Source organism: Leuciscus leuciscus (assembly GCF_965113295.1).
Source record: "Leuciscus leuciscus genome assembly, chromosome: 3".
Classification (NCBI taxonomy): domain Eukaryota; kingdom Metazoa; phylum Chordata; class Actinopteri; order Cypriniformes; family Leuciscidae; genus Leuciscus; species Leuciscus leuciscus.
The window spans coordinates 17,846,490-17,863,195 of record NC_138727.1 but is presented as its reverse complement, the minus strand read 5'-3'; the positions used below and the strand labels follow the sequence as shown (position 1 = coordinate 17,863,195).

At 40.5% G+C, this 16,706-nt stretch overlaps 1 protein-coding gene across 1 annotated transcript in view; it reads right to left on the bottom strand.

The window, feature by feature from the left end:
* Window positions 1-16,706, bottom strand: part of dnah6 (dynein, axonemal, heavy chain 6) — a 127,018-nt gene that overhangs the window by 87,099 nt on the left and 23,213 nt on the right. Inside the window, exons 9-29 of the mRNA XM_082164569.1 lie at window positions 8,803-8,971; window positions 7,410-7,517; window positions 7,174-7,284; window positions 6,980-7,069; window positions 6,088-6,208; window positions 5,834-5,985; window positions 5,497-5,649; window positions 5,112-5,363; window positions 3,740-3,868; window positions 3,491-3,604; window positions 2,994-3,137; window positions 2,502-2,657; window positions 2,240-2,290; window positions 2,058-2,150; window positions 1,797-1,916; window positions 1,523-1,700; window positions 1,202-1,298; window positions 888-1,101; window positions 640-804; window positions 452-562; window positions 147-272 (exon numbers count right to left, since the gene is read on the bottom strand). Coding sequence (XP_082020695.1) covers window positions 147-272; window positions 452-562; window positions 640-804; window positions 888-1,101; window positions 1,202-1,298; window positions 1,523-1,700; window positions 1,797-1,916; window positions 2,058-2,150; window positions 2,240-2,290; window positions 2,502-2,657; window positions 2,994-3,137; window positions 3,491-3,604; window positions 3,740-3,868; window positions 5,112-5,363; window positions 5,497-5,649; window positions 5,834-5,985; window positions 6,088-6,208; window positions 6,980-7,069; window positions 7,174-7,284; window positions 7,410-7,517; window positions 8,803-8,971 — 2,854 coding nt within the window. The remainder of the gene's footprint in view (window positions 1-146; window positions 273-451; window positions 563-639; window positions 805-887; window positions 1,102-1,201; window positions 1,299-1,522; window positions 1,701-1,796; window positions 1,917-2,057; window positions 2,151-2,239; window positions 2,291-2,501; window positions 2,658-2,993; window positions 3,138-3,490; window positions 3,605-3,739; window positions 3,869-5,111; window positions 5,364-5,496; window positions 5,650-5,833; window positions 5,986-6,087; window positions 6,209-6,979; window positions 7,070-7,173; window positions 7,285-7,409; window positions 7,518-8,802; window positions 8,972-16,706) is intronic.

Here is a 16,706-nt window from a genome sequence, read left to right as displayed (position 1 = left end):
AAATAAATAAGCTTACTGACTTCTAAAACAGAGCAGAAAAGACTATTGATTCTATCACTTGATGAACTATGTTGAGAATTACTGATCTATTGCAAACAGGCCACGTTTTCTCCATCCCTGTGACAAGACGAAGCAAACAGACAAACCTTCTCTTTGACAAGCTCTGTAACAATGTCTCTGGCGTGCACATCTATGGTGATGAGAGCTGTGATGATGTTCCGATGAAGACTAGGCAAATTCCCACGGACCAGAGCAGCAAGAGAATTCAGTCTCTGTTTATGCAAACAACAAAAGATAAAACAGACAGACACACACATGTATGCAAAAACCACATGAATATACCACATATATATTCACCTAAACTGTAAATTACTTGCGAGGGAACTTCAAAGTAACTAACACATTCATACAAAGATACATAATTTGGTCAATGAAAGAAATATGTTGTTACCTCAAAGTTGGTGAGCTCAAATTCTTGTAATGCATGATAGTGGTCATGGTCTCCCTCTAGACAGTTGTCCATGTCTCTGCACCACATGAGCTGGGAGATGGTCAACACCACCTGCAGAAAATCACAGGTGAGAATCGCTCATACACTCAGAGACACACACAAACAATCTCACCTAGGCGAGCACAAACCTGTGAGGGATGCCCAGCCACAACCCACTCTACTCTGGCTTTGCTTTGGTAGTCAGCAATTGCAGCCTTACTGAGTCTCCTAAGAGAGGAGAACATGGCCTCCTCCACCTTTCCCAACCAGTCCTCTACATTTCCACGAGCCTTCAGCCCTTTCCCCAGTGCCACCTACAGCACAGACACACACATATATATTTCTATGCTTTATCGTTTTATAAATCACTGAACAAAAAAAAAAAGTAAGACTTGACCTTTTCTCCCTCAGGTGACACCATGGCTAAGATGTCATTATTGTATTGTATTTTTTCGCCAGTCTCGCTCTCTCCAGGTGTAGTAGGGGTAAGCAGGCCAAACTCCAGCTGTGATATTGCATCAAAACACTTTCTCAGATGAGGCTGCACAGCCTGAGGGTTTCGCGTCTGAGACAAAATCTCCAACAGTTCATCATTAGACAGGAAGTAGAACCTGAGCCACCAAGAGAAATGAGTAAAGTCATGGCACAGCATCAAGAGAAATCAGCATTCTGATGAGAAACTGCTGTGCGTGTGTGAGTGCGCATAGACACCTTGGGAAGATAACTCTCTTGGACTCCAAGTAATCCTCCAGGCATTTCTGTATCTCCTCCAGGAGTGAATTATTTTTCTGGAAAATATCCAAATTCCCTGGAGAGACAGAGTAGAGGGCAACACTGGTGAAAGTCATTTATAATATATACCATTTTTCATTGTTGCATTTCAACTACAGCTTTCATTTAGATAGTGAACCATTTTGCAGATACAAACTTTTTGACACTGGACAAGAATTTTGAATGTAAACGTGTTAATCTAACGTTTGAGTTGTAGATATTAGATTGCCCTATGCTTAATGTGTGTTTCCTGAACCTAACCCTGTGTGGCAGCACGAAGGGCATTGGGCATGCTGTTGACCTTCCTCATAATCTCTTTCCAGGACTTGTCCACTTGCAGGAACGACTTAGACTGAGCAGACAACTGCCTCTGGATGTCAGGAGCACTGAAAATACTCTCAAGATAAAGCCAGCTTCTCTGACATACCAACCACTCATCCTAGAAACACAGTAGAAGAGAGATAGAGAATGTTTGATTTATCGAAAACAAAACAAAACAAATAACAATGTTTTTGATGATCACCACTCTGATTACCAAGGTCTGGCTGAAAAGTAAGAGCTGTTTCTGCCACTTGTCTACTCTGGCCTTGATGGAGCCTGCGTAACGTGATGAAGCAACTGTGGCGATATTGACTATACTGTCATCAAGAAGCACCTACAAAATTTACATTCATACAAACAGAATACAAATATTACTAATAAGCGAGGAAAAGTTAGGTTTAATGATAATTACACATAAATCTAATGTTTTAACAATCTGAAAACTCTGTGAACAATGGATCCAATACATTCCTACCTGAATATCATCAGTTCCTCCGAGGATAAACACATCCTTGGAGTCCCGATGAGAAAGCACCACAAACTCTGTCGTCTTCCAGGATTTCTCAATCTATCAAAAGTAAGTGTGTGTGAAGATGAATATAAGGACATGTATAAATGTTGTTTTTATAAATTAAGAATTATAAACATAGCCATTACCTTTCTCAGAATGTTCTCCAGAGATGCTTCTCCTGAGGCTTGTGCTGACACCTGAGAGTTTAAGAGGATTCATAAGGTTAAAAGAAGAATCTTTAGCAACTATACACTGATTTACTCCTTCCTGTCAGGTTGCACTTCAAAACCTAGAGAGCTGCATACCAAGACAACATGAAATGGAAATTTGGAATGCATCTATGATGCCCAAAAGTGTTGTTTAGGAAAGTAGATCAGTAGGTTTTGAGAGCCTCAGTGTTTCTCTCACCTCCTGTATTTGTGGTCCAAAGTTGAAGATGTTGAGTTCTTGCAGGAGGGCGAGAGTCAGTGGCTCTTCCAGTAGTTTGGCTTCCACAATTTCCTCCAGCATTTCCCAATGATGAGCTTTCAGACATGGGTTACGCAGGTCTGTGATCACTGGCAACTACGAAACACAGAACGTTAAATAAACAGATGCATACATACAGTACACTAAATTTTTTCACTACATTTTTTTCTTCTATTAAACAGGATGCTTCTATTCAGAAAGATTGCACTAAATTGATCAAAAGTGACAGTAGACATTTATAATGTTACAGACCCTTCCTATTTCAAATACATGCTGTTTTTTTTAACTGTTCATCAAAGAACACTGAAAAAACACTTTGTTATGGGGTTTAGACTTTTTTCCATGGGCCAAAGCAAAATACAGCAGTCAACTTCAAAAGAGGAGACAGTTAAAGAGCAATGACACACTGGAATTAGTGCCAACCTGACCCACCTTTTCTCGCATACTCTCCACATTCTCTTTGAGGCAGGGAACCACATTGTTTGGTGGCAGTCCTTTTTCCAGCTGGCTGACATATTTGCCAAACTTAATCACCTGCCTGCTCAGCAATTCTGGGTCCAGCTCATCAAACTTATTCTGTATCAAAGAGATAATTGACCATTTGACATTTAAAGGACACTTTCATTCAAAATGGCTTCCAGCACACCATTTGCAGGGACACTTCATCTGAAGTTGTCTAGTATAAAATGCCTTGATTAAGGCCATAATTATGACAAGCACGACTGTGTATCTCAGTAACTCTTTAGTTGCTGTATCCATGCTCCACAGTACTGAGGAACTGGCCTTCCACCTTTTTTTTCTTTTTTTTCCTTCTTTTTTTGCAGTTTAATTGTAAGGAGCTTTGTGTGTCTTGACTACCCTTAAGTGGATTTCAGTGAAAGGAAAAAGTCAAATATTTCAAAAGTAAAAAATGACCCCCTTAAAATGACCTGCAACCAGCTGTTCTCTAGATTTTCCCATTCTTCCAGAGAGTCCCAGAGTAGCTGCTTCAGCTTCACTTCAGCAGTCAGTTCCTCTAAAGCGTTATATTTAGTCACCTCCACCTGCATAAACAAATACAGATTTTTTAAATATATATATATATATATCATAATGATCAGACAGACAAACTCAAAACAAAATGTGCAGAGAATAAATACAGAAAATGCGCCCTCTGCTGGACAGAGAGACACACTGACCTTAAAGTTCTTCTGGTAGGTTTTATATTTGAAGGCTTGAGCCTGCAACTCATCGATAGAGATCTGAATATCTCCCAGCAGCCGGCGTATATTAGAGCGATCTGCATCAATGTCAAGGAGCTGATGGTTCTGAAGAGACAAAATCCATCCAACATACACAAAAACATGCTGTGAGTGATTCAGCAGGGTTTCAGTATTTCACATTACCAGTTCAGTACCATGTTAAAGTTGGAAATACACTACTGTTCAAAGGGTCAGTATGATTTTTATTTAATTTTTTATGTTTATGCTCAACCAGGCTGCATTTATTCAATCGAAGAATACAGTAAAAACAGTCATGTTCTGAAATATTAATTTAAAGGAAACGTATGTAAGATTGTGGCCAAAACTGGTACTGCAATCACTTTCAAATTACTGTAGAGTGTGTATTCCCCTCCCCCTCCCCCTGACTCGAGGTTGCCAGTTAGGCTGCAGGATCCAGCAGGAACGTAGGCTGCTACAAGGAGCATCCAATGGCAAGTGACGAGTCCTACACAGTACGTTTTTTTTCGGACTTTGTCACGACGTATTTGGGATTCATAACGAGGTCTTTTAGGTTTCGTAACGTTAGACATTTTTTATCCGACACGTTTGTAGCTGCAGCTGTGGTAACTAGAGCAGAGCTGGCAACCCGGATGCCGAAACACTACTGACTTCGTGATTAGTAGATAGGTGGAGGGTGGAGCCTCAGGCCAAAACACAACATGACAACGTCAACATCAGTTGAGGGCTGCAACTTCACTTTTTAAATGACAATATCCTGGCCGGACTACTGTTGTCAGTGATATAAGTATTTGAAATGAACATGATTTCTTAATGTCTAGTGACATATCAGGGCCATTTTATGATTAATTGAAATACATTTCTTACATACGGTTCCTTTAAAATAACTTTTCTACATTTTAAAATGTAATTTATTCTTGTGATGGCAAAGCTGAATTCTCAGCAGCAATTACTCCAGTCTTTGCATGATTGCAAGAAACATGATTATCAATGTTGTGTCGTGCTGCTTAATATTTTTAAGGTTGCTTAATATTTGTAATATTTTTTAACAGAAACCTTTTAACATTTTTTCAGGATTCTTTTATGAACATAAAGTTCTAAAGAACAGCATTTTTTTTTAAATAGAAATCTTTTGTAACAATCTGACAGTACTTACTGTCACTATTGTTCAAGTTAATCTTTTCTGCATAAAACTATTAATTTCTTTGACACAAAAAAATCTTAATGACCCCAAAATTTTTAACTGTAGTGTATATTTACTTATTATAAATGACTTCAGCACATTATTCTGATATACTATCACTATTTCTTTCTCTCTCCTTTCTTTCACCTCAGCTTGCTCTTTCACTGCCAGCACATTTTTGTTAAGTTGGTTGATATCTTGCTGGAGGTGTTGGCAAAATTTGTCCACATAAGAGTCTCGCTCTCCCACCACTTTGTCGATGGTGTTCTTTATGGCAGTTACACATGACGGCAATGTGGCATACACTGCAATATCCTCAGGAGGGGTGGGGACAGAGTAACTCTCAATCAACTTGTACATCTCACAGACAGTCACAGTCTCCTTTTCCAGCACCTCAATCTAAAAGAAAAAAGAAAAAAATATCAAAAGATAAATTAAATACGTCTGAACAAACAGTCAATATATTGAAAGAATGATTGTTTAAATCACTACAAAACTTCTTGATGGGTCATGGTTCTCTTTTGATTCTTACCCTCTTCTGAATTTCCTCCAGGAAGTTAAGGGAGCTGACGTATTCGTTGGTTACTGTTGGAACAAAGTCCAGTTTGAACTGGGCATCCTGAGCTTCTGCAATGATGTCATCCATCTTTTTCTTTGCTAGCCGAGGTAGGATGTAATTAATGGCCTGAAGAAAGGGGTTCAAAATGAGGTGGGCAATCTGTGCATTTATGTGCCCTATTGCCAACTGTGTGGGGGTAAATGGTTTGGTCCCACTAGGTCAAACAGTGGGAATGCAAATATTACAGGAGAAGTCCATTTCTATTTCTGTATTTTCTATTTCAATGTGTGTGTTTCTGTCAGTGTGTTACCTCTATGCAGTGCAGAGGGGATGGTATAAGTTTGTCCTTCAGTTGTGTAGTATCCACCAGCAGAATTCCCAGGGGTCTTTTCTGTTTGATGGCTAAAGCCTCTTTATGCTCTCGATGATATTTATCCAGACTGTCCCCAAAAAATGCAACTTCTGCATCAGACACACGTACACAACATAAGAAGTGTGAGACAATCATGATTTTGACAATCAGGAGTGTTGTAGATCATGATGATGATGATGATGATGATGTACCATGGTCTTGCTCTTTGAGAGCCTCCAGGTCCAGGTCTTCATTCTCTTTGTAAAACAGTCTGAATGGCTCAAATGTACGAGCATACACATTAGCGGTCTCAAATGCAATCTGAATAGATTTCTGACAGGGAAAGAAACATAAAACATTTTCACAATTAAGAGACAGTTATGAACACATCATTTTAAAGTTCATGATAAACACGAAATCTCAAATGTTCTTTCTTGGATTGATCTCAAGCATTAAGCATGTTGGAGCTTCTGTTTGCCATATTTGATGCACTCTATAGTGTATATATGTGCAGAAGACTTGGATTAAACTGCTCGATTCATTTGGATTACTTTTAGGATGTCATTTTGCACTTCTAGAAAAAGAGGAGAAAAGTATGCACATCCAAATTATCTTCAACAGATGCAGGATTAAAAAGAAAAATATGAAAATAAACAAGAGAGTGCAGATTTCTATTGGTTATTTCGTTTTTGTACTATTAGAAACATGAACATTTTGGTAGCGTAGACTTTCAATGGATGGACAAAAATTATGAGAGAAGGTAAAAAAACATCTTCATTTGTTTTCCACCGGAAGTCTTGTGGGATTGGAACAATATGAGGGTGAGTAAATGATAAATTCATTTTTGGGTCAACCGTTCCTTTAATCTTAACACAGATTATTTCTCATTTGAGAACAGCGGTTATTATGTACAAATTCTCAAATGTCCTCAAGTATGCAAATTTATGCAAACAATGACTAGTTTAGTCATGAAACTCTAGATGGAAAAGACTGATAGGTCCTTTGCATGCAATCATATCACTGTCATTAGCATCCATAAACATGCTAAACTATCATGACAGAAAAACATTTAAATATTATATCATATTAGAATAAAATAAAAACCTTAATATTGAGGATGATGTTCTGCAGATAAGTGTCATCTTCCAGGATTTCTGCAAGACTAGGGCCATCCCCACATGTCTTCTCCTCAACCTGAAACACCACGCATACACATGTGCAGACACACATCAGCCAGGGTCAGATTATAAAAGAGCGTGTACTATACATTGAAGAGGTAAATGTTGGTCTTGTTTAACCTTTTTGTTGATAATTGGTTGAGTAAAAGCATCAAAGTAGGTGTCTTGCACCAGAGTATCCAAAGACAATACTGTGTTCTCAAACCGCCCAGTAATTTCTGCTACACACTCCTGATGTACACACAAACACATGGCAAGCATAAACATACTGTATGCAGTGTACACATATACACATACTGGGCATGCTGCAATGTTTGCAACACACAAAAACTGATAGTGTGCCTAAAAACACAAACCTGGAAGTCATCAATGGAGGGCTGGTATGATAAGGAGTGTGTGTCCAGCATCAGCTCAGTTATGAACATTGGCTGGTGGGGAGCAATGACGTTTTGCTCTGCTGTGACCTGTAACACACACACACACACACGTTTGTTTCACTATATTAGTGAGGAAATCTTAGACTTCCAATGTTTTTACATCAGGTTAAAGATTTATATCACCTAACCTGACCCCTACATAACCCTCACAGAAACTGGTGCAAAACCCTACATTTAAATATAAACATGACTTGACTGTTTTATAAGTCTTTTTAAATAGTGAGTTCTGGCTCACTAGTTGGTGTTCAGCAGGTTTGTCCATTAACATTGTCCAACCGTTTTTTTTTTTCTGAAACAGTATGAACATGAACACCACAAAATGTTATTTCAACCACATCTTAGGGTATGCATTGTGTGTTAATAATATTCAGTGGTGGAAATGACTTCTTCTTTTTTTTAAACAACTAAATGAAAAAAAAAAAAAAAAAAAATTTTAAACTGAAAATAAATAAAAATGCATTAAAGCTTGGTTGAAAATGCTGCACAATAAAACAGTTCACATGTGATATTTATTTAAATAAATATTGAAATACTGTATTTCTTGACATTATTATAATATTTAAATTCTTATTATTATTTGAATGATCCATTTTCAGATTTGAAAATAAAGAGAGTTTTAATCAGTTTGATCTGTTAGTTACATTTTTTTTTAGATCAAGCCCTAAATAAAAGTGACTGTAGTTAAAGGGATATTTCACCGCTGGAAAGATTAATGTGTATTTAAATTGGGTCATTTATGTAGTAGAAATGTGAAATTATTTTAGAAGTTGGTGCCTTCTAGACTGAGAAAAGCCAGAAAATGTATTTTTGGCTCATGTGGATGAAAGACAACTCCCAGAATGCACTTGCTTCGCTGCCCTACGAGGCCACTCCCAACCCACGCCTACCGGTTACAGAGGGCAGTATTGTAATAAATAATACAACTAGGCTACTAGTTGACTAAAAAGTCAGATACTAAAAACACGCCATTTTATCCTGAGATCCCACCCCCTATGGGCGGGTTGAAAACATGTGGAACTAGCTCCTACTACTGGCTGTAGTCTCTAGCCTCTGGCCAAAAAAGCCACCTCATCTGAGGTTTTTTCCAGACACACAATACAGAAATCTCTCGTCTCAGGGGGACATGAGGGAGGGAAGCACCGTCATTCGAAAATACTACCGGGTTTCTACTGATACAAAGCTTAATGCTAATCGGTGAAGTATCCCTTTAAAGAATCACAGAGATACAAACATATCTCACTTTTAAAAAAACAACAACAAAAAACAAGTTAAAATATTTCCCTGTATCACATAAACACACAAGTATACTAACCTTTATTTCAGGATCATGGCTGGTCTCGCTACCTGCCCAGCTCTGGATAAGGGCGAATGAAGGGGTGTGTGTGTTTTGCTCCTGAAACACACTCAGTAGCTTACTGACCGAGTTGACAACAAGCATGTGTGTGGTGTTCACAATCAGATAATCGGCCATTCTGATGAAACTATGGAGACCAAGAAAAATATTCGACAGTTCACCAATAAAATTTGTTTTTTGTAGCTTGACAGAGGGGTCATTATGAACTGTAATTGTGAAAGAACTGAATACATTTATTTATTTATATTTGCAGTCAAACCAAAATTTATTCAGACACCTTCAACATTTCTCACATTATCACAGTTTATTCATTATAGTTTAGAAAATGGTAATAACATATGACAAGAACTCAGAGTTATCAAATAAGTTGATATTTCACTGGTTTTGGCCATCCTTCTATTAGGGTGCTTTCACACTTGGTTCGATTGCCTGTTCCGAACCCGAGTTCGATTGCTCCCCCCTCCCCCTGCCCCCGATGGACTATGGCTGCGTTCCAGTCCACTTTTAGACACGCACTTGCGCACTTCCCTAAGCACTTCCCCTCGGGGGAATCCCTGCCGCCATTTTGAAGTACATTCCACTTCGTGAAGTGGACGAGGGAAGTTTATATGGACAGACCCTCGTTCCCTCGATTTTCCCTCGATATGTTCCCTCGTACATATGAGTCTACTTCATATGTACACTTCAGGTAGGGTGACCAGATGAGATTGGCTGAAATTCGGGACGGGGGGGATCTATGGGTCTGGGTCTGGGGTGACGGGATGGGGGGCTTCTATGATATTAGACTGCATAGCCTATAATAAAAGATAATGAATTTCAAACCTGAACCAAACATATTTTTATTCAAAGATCAACAGTCTGTCATTAGTCTCTAGTCTGCCAAAAAAAAAAAAAAACACACATTAAAATCATGAACTCAAATGACATTGTGAAAAGAAAAAAAACAATGACTGTTGTAAGTAACAGTGCGTAAATCAGACCTTTCAGTATAGCCTATCGCTAATAAGCTTAAACGAAAATAACGAGATAATTGTGTAGTGAAGTATTTTTTTTGTACACAGTGCCGCGAACAATCAATCACTCCTTTACGCGTGCAGCACTGTCCTCGCGGCTGCAGCAACTTGCGCTCTAATAATAGGCAAAATAGCCTACAGAATATTTCGTTCTGTATTGACAGGTGCAATATTTGAAAATCGATCAAATATTTTTTTTTATTACATTTATGATCTGCATTATGTAAAAACTTTAACTTTCAAACATCAAAATCTCATTTATTAATATGTTTTCATGTCAAAATGACATACAAACATCTTTTCCTATTCTATTTTGCCTGGAAACGCTTCCAACACGCTTGCGTGTCGCAGGAAAAATAGGCGTCGGTTCTATTTCTAGCATGCACGCGTTTTCCGCGCGGCTCGAGGCCAATTTATACTTCTGCGTCGGGTGCGCGTAGAAGGTACGGCGTAGCATACGCATTGACGTGTACCATACGTCGTACCCTTCGCCGTACCCTGACGCGCACCTCCTCAAAAATGTAACTACGCGTCGCGGCGACGCGGACCGCAAGATCTGTGATTGGTCGGCTGGATAGCATCGCGTTTCCTCCTACGCATTTCCGGAATGATCTTCTGCACTCTGCACCGCCCGCCATTTTTAAATTCCGAAGATCAGTGAAGAGCCATGGAAATAGACCAAGTGACCGAGAGATTGCTTGAAGAAGTGCGGAAATACAGCCATCTGTATGACTCCTTCAGTCGCCATTGCTCGTAGAAACCTAAACTCAAAATAGCCGCGAGGAATGTAAACACAGTGGAACTGGAACATTAAAACCCACCCGCGCCAACTAGCGTTTCGGCGGTGTAACTGCAGAGCAACACAGACATTCGCAGAAGTATAAATGCTCACGACGGCGTCGCCTACGTGCGTAGCCTACGACGTACACTACGGCGTACACTCGACGCAGAAGTATAAATTGGCCTTGAGACGCACGTGTCACGCAGGCAGTGTGCAAGCTCTAACCTGCGCAGCCAGTGTGTCGCCGGCCTCAACCTCCGCAGACAGTTTTTAATGTTTATCAGACAATAACTACTCAAGATTTTGCTTTAGTATAATTTTCGGGACAATTAGGGCCAGATTCGGGATTCGGGACAACAGTTTAGATTTCGGGACTGTCCCGAATTTTTCGGGACGTCTGGTCACCCTAACTTCAGGCACCTATATGTCCCACAATGCAGTACGATTGTGACGTCACCACAGATCTCGTCTAATCACCACCACAACAAACAACTCTATGACCAAATACACCTACCGTAAATCCTCTAATATTGGCCTGTATTCCATTAGCGGCCGGGTCTCTAACATTGGCCGGTCTCGCTGTCGGCGGAGGTAAATAAAGGCCGGTCTCTAATAGTGGCCGGGGCTATTATTAGAACCAACGTTTTTCTGGCCAGGCCACAACATTATGCTTGTGATAGTAACATGCAAATACCACAGGGGGGCAATGTTTGCTAATGAATCCAAGCCATATAGCTACGGTAGCCTGGCCATGTCAATCACTTCGCTCTTGACTCGCACGTGAGACTTCAGTCACCGGTAGGCTAATGTTGTTTACCATGGCAGCTGCGGAGCCAAAGAGGATTTTTGGCGAAAATCTATTTTTTAACCCCCTGGGATCGACAATCGCGCTGGCGCTATAGGCTCGCTTTTTTTCTTAAGTGCAAAAGAGATTCAAAATACTCTGTTGACTTTGATCTTAATTACGGAGAGTGCGCGCTATTCAAACGCAAATAATCTGAGGCGATCCACGCAAACCTGTGAACGCCCACAATCAGCTGGATAACACACATCTATCTAAGTAATAATAATCCTGGAAAATGTACCTCAGAAGTGCTTGGAAGTATTATTTCGAGGAACGGATCCAGCTGAGAAATAGGTCAGTTCTATATTTGCTTTGTTCTAATCGCAATATAGTGTCTGTAAGTTACACGCAAAAAGACTTTTTAAATATGAATCGCATTTCTGTGTGTGTGTGTGTGTGTGTGTGTGTGTGTGTGTGTGTGTGTGTGTGTGTGTGTGTGTGTGTGTGTGTGTGTGTGTGTGTGTGTCTGTGTCTGTGTGTGTGTGTGTGAATGAATGAATGAATGAATGCACAGATGCGCGCTGTTGTGGAGCTACTACAGCTGGAACAAATACTGTTTCAAAATGAATCACTGCTTTTCACAAAAAAATATCATTTATATTATACTTATTTGTTGTTAATGTTCTGTATGCATACCATAATGTTATATGGTAACTGTACGTTTTCAATAAATTAACCTAGTATTTTATAGGTTCAAATAGACACAAAATCTCGTTTTTATTCATTCTACTGGTAGTCCGTTTTGCTCAAATAGAAATAAAGGCCTGTCTCTAATTCTGGCCTCCTTCCAATAAAGGCCTGGGCCGCGATGCGCTTGAGTAAAATAAAGGCCCGGGCCTATATTAGAGGATTTACGGTATACATTTGGATGCTGAATTAAACAAATTATTAAAGGGAAAAAAATTTAAATAATAATTCAACTCCATAGCTGATTCCAAGTGATCAAGGGCTTAGGACGTTCCAATTCAGCCCATTGCAGTTTCCGCCAGTAGTGGGCACTCGTGCAACGTAAGCAATGACGTACATCCGAGTGAACAAGACGGAGGGAAGTTAGCGAGTGAAGGGCATGACAATTTTGGACTGGAACGCAGCATGTGTTCACATTATATTATTTGTATCCGAACCGCGGTACGCTTGCGTCATGAAGCTGCAGCTGGCGCGTAATCGTGTTGCTTGGTAACCGCTATAAATGAAAAGGCGTCAAAATGGATAGAATTGCTCGCTTCACATTTGTTCTTCTTTTTTTTAACCTTTGGTTCTGTTTCATTCTTACTGACCGCCAGAGGCAGTGTAAACACTATGGATTATCGCAGCGCCAGCTAGATAGGTCAAGAGAATTGTAGCGACAATGAGAAGGAACCAACCACAAACTAATCATCTTCCAGAATATTAATTCAAACTCTCTGTGAACAAAGAGGAAGATTTGGTCAGGACTTCGTATCCTCATCCATCTTGTCACGGGATCCAGGCGCCGACCGGTCTGACAAATTACAAGAGCCCCCAGCACTAACACATAACTGGTCAATGCTAGCTTTGTTGCCAAATTACTGATTGGTTAAGAGAAAGACAGAGACCAAGGTCTGACACAAGAGTCTTCACATCCCAGACTCAAATCACAAACCAGAGCCATAAATCACCCAGGCTCCAGCGAGTCTGTAACCAAAGACTTTTATTGGTTAACTGAAGGAAGAACTGGTCAACTTCGATAGTTTGCAAGACGGATCGATACCAGCAGATGTTGTTTTCCCCCACAACATTCCTGACCCCTTCCCCATTGGGACCTCTGAACGAACAAACAGAGTCCTTTTCTCTCTAAACCAGAAAACTGAGATTTTTCCTACAGTATACATAAAACTCATTCAGTAACAATTTTCAATGGACTTATAAACATCATACATCATTCTATGTGTTTCTACGATATATGTGTCCATTTAATATGCCTTGATCCCATATAATTCATGTAAATGTTATAATTATTATAGGTGTGTGACTGAAAGTGTGTACTGTTTCATATCAATGCTATCTTACGAACACCACTAGTAAGTTGGCTGGAATGAAATCTGTGTAATATGTTTTGATCTTCTTTTAATTAGAAATCATGTCTAAACTGTGGCCTCTGTTCTCTCTGCTTAAGAGCGAGAGAACAGACAACCCCCCCAGATAAGATAATTTACGATCAGAACTGAAAAGAATGCCACCTCCTAAATTTAGCCAGTGTCTAATTGGCCAGAACTCATCCTGGAGGTTGGACAAACTTTGAGTTTAAAATCTTAGACCCGAAACAAAGCTTTCTCTCTGCTCTCTAACTCTGCTCTCTATCTCTGTGGTCTCGCTCTCTGGGTTCACCCCCAAGAAACGCTCTGCTATCACTCTCAAGAGCGATGGGCAGAAAAAGATGAAGAACTCAATCAGACCAGTAACCATGTAAACGCAGAGACAAAGAACCCAAATTAAGATCAGAAGAACGGGTTCAACAGCTTTATTCAAGCCATCTTACTACTCTCGTCTAAGTTGTCTTTTCTTTTCTAAGTTTTCTTTTATTTTCCGTTGTGAGTCTCGGTTCTAAGTTAAGTTTTGCGACAAGATTTCGAGCCACGTTTCTTCTGCAAAGCCAGCTTCAAACAAAGACTTTCATTCCACCAGCACACCACGTGACTGGCCGCCCCAGACATCAGGCACGAGGAGACCAGCCAACGAACGGACCGGGAAAAACCCTTTCACGCAACAAAAGGGAATCCCCAAAAACAAAGACAAGCAAGTATCTCCAGACTAAAAGCTGAACTGGTGTATTGATATAAATTGAATAACCTGTCTAAGAAACGATAGAAGGGTTAAATTAATGATTGATGGTTCGTTCCAGGTCATGTCTTATAAGTGCAGAAACGTGGGATTTCATCATCTCACTCTTAAACTCACTCTTAAAACTGAATCTTTCCTTACTCTTTTTCCTTCTGCAACTCGTATGAATGTGTGTGTGTGTTTGTGTTAGATATTAGTTTTATGTGTTAGTATATAATCAATAAAGTATTGTTTGTATTTGAACAAAGAGATTACTTGTGTTATCTGCTTACAAATTTTATTGTCTTGAACTTCGATCTAAGTACCTATGCTTACCCTGGATTTAGTTCTTAATTTACTGTTGGGGGGGGGGAATTCTTCTTTCTTGGCCAGGAAGATATCATATTTCCTAGAGTTAATAACTGTTTATGCTTTCTGTTCATTGGATGAACTGATAGACTAATCATACTATTGATTCTGCTACAGTAAATTCTGAAAATAATTAAATAATTAATTATTGATCATAATTCGTTATGAATAATAATGAATTAGATTTATACGTGGGCGTATAAACGCTACAGAATATACCAACAAAGTCACGTGGCGTGACATATGCTGAGCCCTGGAGGGTTATAGGCTAAAGTAGCTCAGCACTCTACCTCTTTCGCTTTCTCGCCTGGTTGACATAGGTTGTATTTGGTTGAGTGATTATTCAAGTGCAGCTTACAAGAGCAGCGAGATTCGTCCTCACACGCTGTGACAGCGCGCGTCTACGCCATTTCAAAGGATTTGGATTAAATTAACAGCGCTTGGTGAGTTTTGTTTTTCTATTTGAGTTATATTGCTTCGTCGGTAACACGCTGTGCCTCTTGGTGCAATCCGGTGGCTTGTGTTTTTCCGCGCTTATGAGTTAACGGTCTCCCGTTGACATATCTACTCGAGTGTTTTTTCCTCGAATCCATGGTTCGATCAGTTCAATCCGCCAGCCATTTTAGACACTTTCTCTTTTTCGTGAGATATTTGTTGGTATTACCTGTCGGTTTACCCGAGGTAATTGTTTTATTTTATTTTAATACATTTTTCATCCCGCTTAACTTAACCTTACGGTGCTATCCGAGGGTGTTATTAGCGAGTAACTATGGCTCACAGCTCGATCGCCACTGGTTTTCCACTGACTTGTAAGCTGTGCCCTAATAATCTTCTCCCTGATGACGGTCATGACATCTGCCCGTCGTGTTTGGGTGTTCAACATCTGCGAGAGGCTCTCACGGACCAGTGCATGCACTGCAGCCTTTTGCCTATGTCGGAACGACGGCTTCATCTTGCCGAGTTAGACCCTAATTCAACAATGAAACTTGGGCAGTTAGATGTAGCCCCTTCGCGCACTCGAAAGCGCAGGGCGTCGGCGGCAGCTGGTGCTCCCCTCCCATCTAAGAAGGCCAAATCGCGAGGTGATGAACATTCACATGTTGAGAAAAGTTCACTTTCTATGATGGTGTCGGTGCTTTCTTCAGAGATGGCAGGCATATGAGTCTGTTGCCTACATTACTCGAGCAGAAAACACAATCTCCCAGTTACTTCTTGCTGCCACCAGTACGCTGGAACCTGCAAATGCGGATCCCTCTATTTAACAATTTCTGCAAACTGCTCTGTTGGCAACAGGCCATGTGACCCGCGAGCTGGGTAGTCTTACAGCCACACTTCTGGCAGCCCGCCGCCAAGTGTGGCTTGCCTAAGCACGACTGCCGGAGGACTGTAAGAAAACCTTGAGAGATCTTCCATTTGTTCCCGGTCATCTTTTTGGTCCAAATGTTCCAGAACTGTTGGAAAAGAGGGTAAAGCTATCTGAAGCCATTCGTCAACTGACACAGGTGCAGCGCAACCCTACCTTTAGGATGCCAGCTGGAGCAACGTTTCTGCCGGCACGCTACACCTCAGTCACAGCCCCCTCAAAGACCTCGTGTTCCTGAAGATGCGAGAGTTTTTCGCCCACCTCATCGACAGATTCCAGGTGGACCCCCCCCCCCTCTACAGTTTCGACGCCGGCCTCCCAGATTTTCAAGAATTGTTCCTACGATTGTCAGAGATGCGGTTCGCGCAGTGGCTCATTCTCTGGAAATTTGTTCACTGTTAGAGAAGGGAGCCATAGAAAAAGTTCATCCCCTCGTTCAGGGAGACGGGTTCTATTAAACATATTTTCTTGTTCCGAAGAAGGACAGTGGTTTCCGGCCAATTCTCGATTTGAGGCTTCTGAATTTGTTCCTTAAGGTCCTTCCTTTTCGAATGCTGCGCACAGCCGATGTCCTTCGGTCTGTGACTGCAGACGATTGGTTTGTAAGTGTCGACCTGAAAGATGCATACTTTCATGTCCCAATTGCTGTACATCACAGAAAGTTTCTGCGTTTCAGTTTCCTGAATCAAGCTTACCAGTTCAAAGTGCTACCCT